Source organism: Dryobates pubescens, unplaced genomic scaffold, assembly GCF_014839835.1.
Source record: "Dryobates pubescens isolate bDryPub1 unplaced genomic scaffold, bDryPub1.pri scaffold_75_arrow_ctg1, whole genome shotgun sequence".
NCBI classification, from domain to species: Eukaryota; Metazoa; Chordata; class Aves; order Piciformes; family Picidae; genus Dryobates; species Dryobates pubescens.
In genome coordinates this window covers 79,755-91,502 of record NW_026530794.1, presented here as the reverse complement: position 1 = coordinate 91,502, position 11,748 = coordinate 79,755, and the positions used below count along the sequence as shown (strand labels likewise).

Below are 11,748 nucleotides of genomic sequence, written 5' to 3'. Positions count from 1 at the left end.
GGACTGGCAGAGGGTGGTGCCAAGGCTGGCAGAAGAGGTGCCAGGGTTGGCATAGACTGGCCATGGCTGGCATAGAAGGGCCAGGACTGGCAGAGGGTGGTGCCAAGGATGGCATAGAGGGAGCAGGGCTGGCAGAATGGAGCGTCAGGGTTGGCATAGACTGGCCAGGGGTGGCATAGAGGCGCCAGGGCCAGCGGAATGGGGTGCCAGGGTTGGCATAGACTGGCCATGGCTGGCATAGAAGGGCCAGGACTGGCAGATCGTGGTGCCAAGGATGGCATAGAGGGGCCAGGGCTGGCACAGACTGGCCAGGGGTGGCAGAGGGGTGCCAGGGCCGGCAGAATGGGGTGCCAGGGTTGGCATAGACTGGCCCGGGGCTGGCACAGACTGGCCAGGGGTGGCAGAGGGGTGCCAGGGCCGGCAGAATGGGGTGCCAGGGTTGGCATAGACTGGCCCGGGGCTGGCACAGACTGGCCAGGGGTGGCAGAGGGGTGCCAGGGCCGGCAGAATGGAGTGCCAGGGTTGGCACAGACTGGCCCAGGGCTGGCACAGACTGGCCAGGGGTGGCATAGAGGCGCCAGGGCCGGCAGAATGGAGTGCCAGGGCTGGCACAGACTGGCCAGGGGTGGCACGGAACCGCCAGGGCTGGCAGAGAGCGGTGCCAGGGCGGCGCGGGGGGGAGGTGGGGGGGAGGTTCACTCGGGGGCCGGGCGGTGCCCGCCGCGGCCGGGGGCGCTGGGGGCAGCCCCCTGCAGGCGGTCGAGGCCCCGCAGCAGCGCCATGCGGTGCCGGATGGAGTGGTCGAGGTTGACGGTGGCTGGCAGCAGGCGGTGGGCATGGCTGGCACCGAAGGGGAAGTCGCAGGCCAGGAAGCTGCGGAACAGCTCCGGGTCCCCGTCCAGGCTCAGGAGGTTGCGCAGAGGCTGCCGCAGGGCGCTGAGCTCCGCCAGCTGCTCCTGGTAGATGCTCCACAGGGTCCTGCCCTCCAGCTGCGGTGCCAGCCCTGCCTGCCAGGCGTCCTCCAGGCACTGCAGCGCCCAGCTCAGCCTGCAGGGCCAGCGGTCGGCCAGCACCACCCAGGCGGCGGCGGCCAGCGGGGAGGTGGCGTCGGGGGCCGCGGGGAAGGTGGCACCGGCGCCGGGGGGCATGGGGGAAGAGGTGGCATCGGTGCCGGGGAGCACGGGGAAGGAGGTGGCGCCGGGGGGCGCGGGGAAAGAGGTGGCACCGGGGGGCGTGGGGAAGGAGGTGGCACCGGGGGGCGCGGGGAAGGAGGTGGCACCGGGGGGCGCGGGGAAAGAGGTGGCACCGGGGGACGCGGGGAAGGTGGCACCGGGGGGCGTGGGGAAGGAGGTGGCACCGGGGGGCGCGGGGAAGGTGGCACCGGCGCCGGGGGGCGTCGCGGGGAAGGGGTGGGCGGCGGAGGGGCTGGCGCCGGCGGAGTGGGCTCGGTGCAGCAGCAGGCGCAGGGTGATGGGGATGGTGTTGACGATGCGGCGCAGGTGGACGCCGTCGGTGGGCAGGTAGCGAGCCAGGGGCTGGCTGGCGTCGTGCAGGCAGCCGAAGGCCTCCCGGATGCAGCGAGCGGCTTCGGCGTCCACCTCCCGCCAGCTGGGGGGCGCCGGGAGGTGGTGGTGGTGATGGTGATGGTGATGGTGGTGGTGGTGGTGCTGGTGGGAGCGCCGGCGCCGGCCGGGGGGGCTGCGGGCGGCTTCGGCCAGGTTGGAAGTGATGATTCGGTACATGAGGTCCTCCCGGGTGCCCAGGGCGGCCTCCAGGCAGCGCAGCCGGGAGCGGGCGCCCATGGCCGGGATGGAGAAGGGCAGAGTCACCACCCGGCTGAGGTAGAGGTAGCCGTTGTCCGCCAGCCCCTTCAGGCAGCCCGCCTGCTCCAGGCAGGGCACGATCACGCTGGGGTCCACGGCCAGGATGAAGATGAAAGGGGAGTGGGCGGCCGCCAGCAGGGTGCCCATGGCCGTCAGGACCCCGGCCACCTTCTCCGGCAGGCACAGGTCCAGGCTGGTGATCTCCAGCACCACCCGCAGCCGGCGGCGCTCGAAGACCTCCATGAAGGAGAGGAAGCCCACCAGCGCCTCCACCTCCCCCCGCACCTTGCTCATGAAGCCCAGCTGCCCCGCGAAGCGCTGGCTGTTGGTCAGCCGCTCGATCTTCTGCTTCTCGCTCACCAGCAGGTTCTTGAGGATGTGGAAGGCTCCCAGCACCAGGCTGGAGCCCGAGAGGGAGGCCACGGCGCTGCCCACCACCTGCAGCGCCCGGTGGTCCTTGATGCCCGGCACCAGCAGGGCCACCAGCAGGATGGTGAGGCCGGCGGCCAGCACGAAGAGCAAGCCCCAGAGCTTCAGGCAGGTTCCCGTCTTCAGCGCCCACTCCCGGCGGCCGAAGCCCGAGGCGTAGCGGGGAGGGGTCCCCAGGACGTGGTAGACGCTGAGGGGCAGAGCCCCGAAGTGCTGCCGGATGCTGTCGCACAGGGTGGTCACCAGTCCCGCCCACAGCTTGTCGCAGCCGGCGAACTGCCAGGCGCTGAAGCGGATGAAGAGGAACTCCAGGTTCTTCCTCCTCAGGTGAGCCTCGGTGATGATCGGGCTGTAGAAGGTCAGGTACCAGAGGGCCAGCGCCAAGCCCCAGCCCCGGGGGCTCCGGGGCTTCGGCTGCCCGCGGCGCAGCTCAGCCTCCTCCCGCCTGGCCATCTCCTGCCGCATGAAGGCTGAGCGCGGGGGAAAGGAGGGGTGAGGAAGAGGAAGGTGGCCCCGAAGGGGGGAAGGGAAGGGTGATGGTCAAGGGGGAACCCCCCACCGATGGGGGGGTGAGAGGGGCAGGGGTGAGAGGGCTGAGGGTGTCCTGATGGATGCTGGGTGGGGAGGGAAGGGAAGGGAGGAGGGAAGAGGGAAAGGGGAAGAGGGAAGGGAAAAGGGAAGAGGGAAGGGAAAAGGGAAGAGGGAAGGGAAAAGGGAAGAGGGGAGGGAAGGGAAAAGGGAAGAGGGGAGGGAAAGGAAAAGGGAAGAGGGAAGGGAAAAGGGAAGAGGGAAGAGGGAAAGGGGAAGAGGGAAGGGAAAGGGGAAGAGGGAAGGGAAAAGGGAAGAGGGAAGGGAAAAGGGAAGAGGGAAAGGGGAAGAGGGAAGGGAAAGGGGAAGAGGGAAGGGAAAAGGGAAGAGGGAAGGGAAAAGGGAAGAGGGAAAGGGGAAGAGGGAAGAGGGAAAGGGGAAGAGGGAAGAGGGAAGAGGGAAGAGGGAAAGGGGAAGAGGGAAGGGAAAAGGGAAGAGGGAAGGGAAAAGGGAAGAGTGAAGGGAAAAGGGAAGGTAGAAGGGAAAAGGGAAGAGGGAAGGGAAAAGGGAAGAGGGAAAGGGGAAGAGGGAAAGGGGAAGAGGGAAGAGGGAAGAGGGAAAGGGGAAGAGGGAAGAGGGAAAGGGGAAGAGGGAAGGGAAAAGGGAAGAGGGAAGGGAAAAGGGAAGAGGGAAGGGAAAAGGGAAGAGGGAAGGGAAAAGGGAAGAGGGAAGGGAAAAGGGAAGAGGGAAGGGAAGAGGGAAGGGAAAAGGGAAGAGGGAAAGGGGAAGAGGGAAGAGGGAAAGGGGAAGAGGGAAGAGGGAAAGGGGAAGAGGGAAGGGAAAAGGGAAGAGTGAAGGGAAAAGGGAAGAGTGAAGGGAAAAGGGAAGGTAGAAGGGAAAAGGGAAGAGGGAAGGGAAAAGGGAAGAGGGAAAGGGGAAGAGGGAAAGGGGAAGAGGGAAGAGGGAAGAGGGAAAGGGGAAGAGGGAAGGGAAAGGGGAAGAGGGAAGGGAAAGGGGAAGAGGGAAGGGAAAGGGGAAGAGGGAAGGGAAAGGGGAAGAGGGAAGGGAAAGGGGAAGAGGGAAGGGAAAAGGGAAGAGGGAAGGGAAAAGGGAAGAGGGAAGGGAAAAGGGAAGAGGGAAGGGAAAAGGGAAGAGGGAAAGGGGAAGAGGGAAAGGGGAAGAGGGAAGAGGGAAAGGGGAAGAGGGAAGAGGGAAAGGGGAAGAGGGAAGAGGGAAAGGGGAAGAGGGAAGGGAAAAGGGAAGAGTGAAGGGAAAAGGGAAGAGTGAAGGGAAAAGGGAAGGTAGAAGGGAAAAGGGAAGAGGGAAGGGGGAAGGGAAGAGGGAAGGGAAGGCCCGTGGGGAGGCTGTCCCCACGGGGTCCCCTCACCCACCGGCGACCTTGTCCAGCAGGGAGTCGAGGCGGTGGCCGCAGGGGGAGTAGAAGCCGACGGTGACCGGCGTGGCCGTGTGGCAGAGCGCCTTGGACAGGCAGCGGCAGTAGATGTCGTCCTCCGTCAGCCCCTCTGGAGACAAAGGGCACAGCAGGGAGGTGACCCTGCCCCGGAGGCCCCTTCGCGGGCTGGAGCCCGTGGGGAGGGTCCCCAAGGGGTGGGGACAGGGGTGGGAGGGGGACAGGGGACAGCTAGAGAGGGGATGGGGATGAGGATGAGGATAGGATGGGGATGGGGATGGGATGCAGATGAGGATGGGATGGGAAGGGGATGAGGATGGGATAGGGATGAGGATGGGATGGGGATGGGATAGGGATGGGAATGGGATAGGGTTGGGAGATGGGATGAGGATGTGATAGGGATAGGGATAGGGATGAGGATGAGGATGGGGATGGAATGGGGATGGGATAGGGATGAGGATGGGATAGGGATGGGGATGGGATGGGGATGGGATAGGGATGAGGATGGGATAGGGATGGGGATGGGATGGGGATGGGGATGGGATAGGGATAGGGATAGGGATGGGATAGGGATAGGGATGGGAAGGGGATGAGGATGGGATGGGGATGGGATAGGGTTGGGGATGGGAAGGGGATGAGGATGGGATGGGGATGGGAAGGGGATGGGGATGGGATGGGGATGGGGATGGGATGAGGATGAGGATGGGATGAGGATGGGATAGGGATAGGGATAGGGATAGGGATGGGAAGGGGATGAGGATGGGATGGGGATGGGGATGGGATGGGGATGGGATAGGGATGAGGATGGGATAGGGATAGGGATAGGGATGGGATAGGGATAGGGATGGGAAGGGGATGAGGATGGGATGGGGATGGGATAGGGTTGGGGATGGGATGAGGATGAGGATGGGATGGGGATGGGATAGGGTTGGGGATGGGATGAGGATGAGGATGGGATGAGGATGCTCCCAGCCCTCCCAGTTCACCCTCCCCCCCCATCCCCTGCCCCCCCCCCCCCCAACCCTCTCCCAGTACCTTGGTGGTCCCTGGAGTCCCCCTCCATGAGGGTCCCGTGGTGAGAGCCACAGCTGTGTCCCCCCGGCCCCAGGCAGGCCAAGCGCTCCTCACAGCAGCCCTGCCACGGGGGAGGGACAGATGGCACCCCCAGGGCACCCCCAGGGCACCCCCAGCGCCAGGGGGGCATGGGGACCCCGTGGGGAAAGGGGGCACGGGGACAGGGGGACACAGATGTGGGGACAGAGGGACACAGGCTTGGGGACACTGAGGCTTGGGGACAGGGGACAGAGGGACATGGGGACATGGGGACAGAGGGACAGGGGACACTGAGGCTTGGGGACACAGATCTGGGGGACAGGGGGACAGAGGGACAGGGGGACAGGGGACACTGAGGCTTGGGGACATAGGGACTTGGGGACACTGAGGCTTGGGGGGACAGGGACAGGGGACACTGAGATGTGGGGACTGGGGGACAGGGGACACTGAGGTTTGGGGACACTGAGGCTTTGGGACCCTGAAGCTTGGGGACAGAGGAACAGGGGGACATGGGACACTGAGGCTGGGGGACAGAGGGACAGGGGACAGAGGGACAGGGGGGCATGGGACACTGAGGCTGGGGGACAGAGGGACAGGGGACAGAGGGACAGGGGGGCATGGGACACTGAGGCTGTGGGACAGAGGGACAGGGGACAGAGGGACAGGGGGACATGGGACACTGAGGCTGTGGGACAGAGGGACAGGGGACAGAGGGACAGGGGGACATGGGACACTGAGGCTGGGGGACAGGACCCTGGTGCCCCCAGCCCAGCCTGTCCTGGTGCCACTGGTGCCAGAAGCCTCCCTCCCCCCCCGCCCCCCTCCCTCCCCTCCCCCTCCCCCCGCTCCCGTTACGGCCACCCCCGGGGGGGTCTCTTTTCTCCCTCCGCCGTCCCCGCTCCTACCCCGGGCAGCGCCGCCGGCTCCATCCCCTTCCTGCCTCCGGCCACATCGGTCCCCGGGGCGGCTCCGTGACCGCGTTTATACCGGGCCCGGGATCCGGCCCCGCCGCGGCGGGAGGGGAGGAAATAATTAGGGGGTGGCCGGGGCTGAAATTCCGGCTGCGCCTCCCCCTGAGTCAGGGCACAGCAACGCCCGGCCCCCGCCGGCCCCCACCGGAGCACCGCGGCCCCGGCCCCGCCCGCCCCGCGGCCCCGGGACCGCGGCCAGCGGGAGACGGAGCGGCGGCGGGGGGAGGGGAGGGAGGGAGGGAGGCGAAGGGGGACAGAGGGGGGACGGAGGGGACATGGGGACAGAGGGACAGAGGGGGACGTGGGGACAGAGGGACCAGGGGGGACACGAAGGGTGGAGGGGACAGAGGGGGACAGGGTGGGATGCAGGGGACAGAGGGGGACAAGGGGACAGAGGGACCAGGGGGGACAGTGTGGGATGCAGGGGACAGAGGGGGACAAGGGGACAGAGGGAGGAGGGGGACAGGGTGGGATGCAGGGGACAGAGGGGGACAAGGGGACACAGGGAGGAGGGGGACAGGGTGGGATGCAGGGGGGAGATGGACAAGGGGACAGAGAAACAAGGGGGGGACAAGGGGAGGATGTGAGGGACAGGAGCGATGCAGGGGACAGAGGGACAAGGGGACAGAGGGACCGGGGGGGGACACGAGGGGTGGAGGGGACAGAGAGGGACAGGGTGGGATGCAGGGGACAGAGGGACGAGAGGGGGATGCAGGGAGGAGGGGGAGGGACGAGGGGAGGATGAGAGGGGCAGGAGGGATGCAGGGGACGGCACCGGGACCGGAGCCAGCAGGCGATGGGGAGGGGGAGGGGTGGGGGAAGAGGGGAAGGGGACACAGGGACAGAGAGGGACGTGGGGAGGGTGTGGGGGACACTGAGGGGACATTGGGGACCTGGGGGAACAGGGAGGGGACATTGGGCACCCAGGGGGCTGGGGGAGGGACACACAGGGGGCTGGGGAGGGACACTGAGGGGGCACTGGGGACCCAGGGACAGGGAGGGGGCTGGGGGGGGGGACACTGAGGGGACATTGGGGACCCAGGGACAGGGAGGGGGCTGGGGGGGGGGACACTGAGGGGACATTGGGGACCCAGGGACAGGGAGGGGGCTGGGGGGGACACACTGAGGGGACATTGGGGACCCAGGGGACGCTCAGGGGGCTGGGGGGGGGACACTGAGGGGGCACTGGGGACCCAGGGACAGGGAGGGGGCTGGGGGGGGGACACTGAGGGGACATTGGGGACCCGGGGAACAGGAGAGGGGGCTGGGGGGGGGACACTGAGGGGACATTGGGGACCCAGGGACAGGGAGGGGGCTGGGGGGAGGACACTGAGGGGACATTGGGGACCCAGGGACAGGGAGGGGGCTGGGGGGGGCCACGGAGGGGACATTGGGGACCCAGGGACAGGGAGGGGGCTGGGGGGGGGGACACTGAGGGGACATTGGGGACCTGGGGACAGGGAGGGGGCTGGGGGGGGGACACTGAGGGGACATTGGGGACCCAGGGACAGGGAGGGGGCTGGGGGGAGGACACTGAGGGGACATTGGGGACCCAGGGACAGGGAGGGGGCTGGGGGGGGACACTGAGGGGACATTGGGGACCCAGGGACAGGGAGGGGGCGGGGGGGGGGGACACTGAGGGGACATTGGGGACCTGGGGACAGGGAGGGGGCTGGGGGGGGGACACTGAGGGGACATTGGGGACCCGGGGGACAGGGAGGGGGCTGGGGGGGGACACACTGAGGGGGCATTGGGGACCCAGGGGACAGGGAGGGGGCTGGGGGGGACACACTGAGGGGACATTGGGGACCCAGGGACAGGGAGGGGGCTGGGGGGGGGGACACTGAGGGGACATTGGGGACCCAGGGACAGGGAGGGGGCTGGGGGGGGGACACTGAGGGGGCACTGGGGACCCAGGGGACACACAGGGGGCTGGGGGGGGGACACTGAGGGGACATTGGGGACCCAGGGGACAGGGAGGGGGCTGGGGGGGGGACACTGAGGGGGCACTGGGGACCCAGGGGACAGGAGAGGGGCAGGAGGAGGCTGTGGCACACGGGGGGGGGACAACACTCGGGGGGGGGGGGCGGGGGTTGGGCAGGAGAGCCGCAGGGGAACCTCCCCCGGGGGTGGGGGTGGGGGTGGGGGGGAGGGGATGGCAGCCGCCACTTGTCCCTCCTGCCGCCCGTGCCAGGGCCGGTGGCATCCTTGTCGTGCCAGCCCGCGTGCCAGCGCCCTGCCGTGCGGTGACACCGCGGTGACATCGGTGACATCGCCGCTTCCTGCCGCCGCCGGTGGGGGCGGAGGGCACCGCGGGCACCTGCCGGCCGCTCCACCACCCCCCCCCACCCCCCCCCCCCCCGCCAAGCCCACCCCCCACAACCTCAGCCAGGGGAGGGGACAGAGGGGACACGGGGAGAGGACACAGGGCAGGGAGAGGGGGACAAGGAGAGGGACAGAGGGGGCACAGGGCAGGGACGGGGGGAGGGGGACACAGGACGCAGGGCAGGGACGTGGGGAGGGGGACAGGGAGAGGGACAGGGGGACGTGGGGAGGGGGACACAGGACGCAGGGCAGGGACGTGGGGAGGGGGACAGGGAGGGGGACAGGGAGGGCACGGGGGACGTGGGGACAGGAGGGACGTGGGGAGGGGGACACAGGACACAGGGCAGGGACGTGGGGAGGGGGACAGGGAGAGGGACAGGGGGACGTGGGGACAGGAGGGACGTGGGGAGGGGGACACAGGACGCAGGGCAGGGACGTGGGGAGGGGGACAGGGAGGGCACAGGGGGACGTGGGGACAGGAGGGACGTGGGGAGGGGGACACAGGACACAGGGCAGGGACGTGGGGAGGGGGACAGGGAGGGCACAGGGGGACGTGGGGACAGGAAGGACGTGGGGAGGGGGACACAGGACGCAGGGCAGGGACGTGGGGAGGGGGACAGGGAGGGGGACAGGGGGACGTGGGGACAGGAGGGACGTGGGGAGGGGGACACAGGACGCAGGGCAGGGACGTGGGGAGGGGGAAAGGGAGGGGGACAGGGGGACGTGGGGACAGGAGGGATGTGGGGAGGGGGACAGGGAGAGGGACAGGGGGACACGGGGACAAGGAGAGCAACCAGGGGGACACAGGTGGCAGCAGGGACATGGGGAGAGGGACAGGGGGGCATGGGGACAGTAGGGATGTGGGGAGAGGGACAGAGGGGACAGAGGACAGGGACATGGGGACAAAGAGAGTGCCAGGGGGGCATGGGGACAGCAGGGACGTGGGGAGGGGGACAGGGGGACAGGGAGAGGGACAGAGGGACAGTGGGACAAGAAGAGCAGCAGGGGGACACAGGTGGCAGCAGGGACATGGGGAGAGGGCCAGGGGGCCAGGGAGAGGAACAGAGGGGACACAGGGCAGGGACAGGGGGGCAAAGAGAGTGCCAGGGGGACGCAGGGGACAGCAGGGAGGTTGGGGGCGGGGGCCAGGGAGGGGCTCAGGGGCACCGGGGGCGGGTGGCACTGGTGGCATTTCCTCAGGGTGGCCTGGAGAGGGACAGGCAGCGGCCAGGGGTGGCACCGGGGGCGGGGGGACAGGGGGACAGGGTGGGGACCTTATGGGGATAGGGGGACACTGGGGGGGATAGGGGAAGGGGTCCTGTGGGGACTTTAAGGGGACACTGGGGGGACAGGGGGGGTCCTATGGGGACAAGGGGGGGGGGGGGGTCCTCTGGGGTCATCGCGTGTGCCCCCCCCCCCCCCCCCCCCCCCCCCCGCCGCTTTGTCCCTGGTCCCAACCCAGTGTCCCCTTGCAGGGCTACTCCTGGGGGGGGCTCAGTGGAGGTCGGATGCTGAGCACCCAGGGGCGGTTCCGGCCCAGCCGGCAGAGGTGGGTACCCCCCGCCCCCCCCCCCCAGCGCCCCCCAATCACCCTCCAGCGCCCCAGCCCCTCCCAGCGCCCCCCCCGGGTGCTCCCAGCAGCGATCACAACTTCGGCCGCCAGGGGGCAGAGTCTCCCGCCGGCAGCTGCGGGCGGGCTGCGCCATATTGAGTGTGGGCAGCTGCGGGCGGGCTGCGCCATACTGAGTGTGGGCAGCTGCGGGCGGGCTCCGCCATATTGGGTGAGGGCAGCTGCGGGCGGGCTGCGCCGTATTGACTGTGGGCAGCTGCGGGCGGGCTGCGCCATATTGAGTGTGGGCAGCTGCGGGCGGGCTGCGCCGTATTGACTGTGAGCAGCTGCGGGCGGGCTCCGCCATATTGGGTGAGGGCAGCTGCGGGCGGGCTCCGCCATATTGAGTGTGGGCAGCTCCGCTTCCGGACGCCGCTCCGCATGTGACCGGCGGCGGCTCCTGGGCAGGAGGTGAGCTGGGGCTGGGAGAGGGTCCCCGAGGAAGCTCCTCGGGGGGCGTGGGGGGGTCCCCGTGCGGCCGCGGCGTGGCTGAGGGATCCCTGAGGTCGCTGTGGGGCCGAGGGAGGGGATGGGGGGGAGGTCTGGGAGGGGGGAAGGGCTGGTGGTGGTTCCGGTGGTCCCCGTGCGGACCTCCGTGGGGTCCTCCGTGGGGTCCCATGGAGCCACCGAGGGCTCTCTGACCCCCCTCCCCCCCGGCCTCCCCCTCCCCTCCCCCAGGCCATGGCCGCCCCCCGCCCCCCCCGGGTGGTCCCGGGCGAAGCCTCCGAGAGCGACTCGGAGCCGGAGCTGCCGGCGGGGGGCACCGGGGGCGTCCCCGGGACGGGGCTGAAGGTACCGGGAGAAGCCTCCGAGACCGACGAGGAGGAGGAGGAGGAAGAGCGGCACCGGCAGCCCCCCGAGTCCCCTCCGGTGCTGGCGGAGGAACCGGCGGCGGTCTGGGGGGGGGTGGTGGGGAGGGGTCGCGCCGGGGGGGACCCTTCGCTGCTGCAGCAGCGGCTGCGGGAGGGCTCGGGGCGGCTGCGGGGGGCGGTGGGCAGCGCCCTGCGGCTCGGTTACGGCTCCGCCGCTCGGCGGCTGCGGGGGCTGGGGGCGGCGCTGGGCCGGGCTCAGGTCTCCGCCGCCGCCGCCGCTCACTGCCTGCGCCTGGCTCGCCGGGACCTCGGCGCCGTCGCCGCCACCGTCGACATCGTCGCCGCCTGCACCCTCCTCCCGGACATCGGCGGCGGGCTGCCGGACCTCTGAGCGCCGCCGGGGCTAGCACCGGGACTGGCACTGGGAGCAGCGCCGGGATCGCCGCCGGGGCTAGCACCGGGACTGGCACTGGGAGCAGCGCCGGGATCGCCGCCGGAGCTAGCACCGGGACTGGCACTGGGAGCAGCGCCGGGATCGCCGCCGGGGCTAGCACCGGGACTGGCACTGGGAGCAGCGCCGGGATCGCCGCCGGAGCTAGCACCGGGACTGACATTGGGAGCAGCGCCGGGATCGCCGCCGGGGCTAGCACCGGGACTGGCACTGGGAGCAGCGCCGGGATCGCCGCCGGGGCTAGCACCGGGACTGGCACTGGGAGCAGCGCCGGGATCGCCGCCGGGGCTAGCACCGGGACTGGCACTGGGAGCAGCGCCGGGATCGCCACTGGGG

General features: G+C 69.6%; 2 protein-coding genes across 2 annotated transcripts; one reads left to right on the top strand and one right to left on the bottom strand.

The window, feature by feature from the left end:
• Positions 1–695: 695 nt before the first annotated feature.
• NKPD1 (NTPase KAP family P-loop domain containing 1) lies at positions 696–6,242 on the bottom strand. The gene is made up of 4 exons (XM_054179524.1): positions 6,150–6,242; positions 5,227–5,326; positions 4,172–4,303; positions 696–2,722 (listed from the first exon to the last, which is right to left on the bottom strand). Exons 1-4 carry the CDS (start codon positions 6,171–6,173, stop codon positions 696–698), a joined length of 2,283 nt encoding a protein of 760 aa, XP_054035499.1. The 5' UTR covers positions 6,174–6,242.
• Positions 6,243–10,830: 4,588 nt separating this feature from the next.
• Positions 10,831–11,360, top strand: LOC128899819 (biogenesis of lysosome-related organelles complex 1 subunit 3-like). The gene has a single exon (XM_054179528.1). The coding sequence runs from the start codon at positions 10,831–10,833 to the stop codon at positions 11,350–11,352; it is 522 nt and encodes a 173-aa protein (XP_054035503.1). The 3' UTR covers positions 11,353–11,360.
• The last annotated feature ends 388 nt before the right edge of the window (positions 11,361–11,748 follow it).

What these genes read in the sequence shown, in the direction of transcription:
- NKPD1 (XM_054179524.1), bottom strand. Translation starts at nt 6,173, where the DNA reads ATGGAGCCGGCGGCGCTGCCCGGG. An exon ending in AGCCGGCGGCGCTGCCCGGG is followed by an intron (nt 5,327 to 6,149) that starts GTAGGAGCGGGG and finishes CCCCCGTGGCAG; the next exon opens with GGCTGCTGTGAGGAGCGCTT. An exon ending in CCTGCTGGACAAGGTCGCCG is followed by an intron (nt 2,723 to 4,171) that starts GTGGGTGAGGGG and finishes CCCCGCGCTCAG; the next exon opens with CCTTCATGCGGCAGGAGATG.
- LOC128899819 (XM_054179528.1), top strand. Translation starts at nt 10,831, where the DNA reads ATGGCCGCCCCCCGCCCCCCCCGGGTGGTCCCGGGCGAAGCCTCCGAG.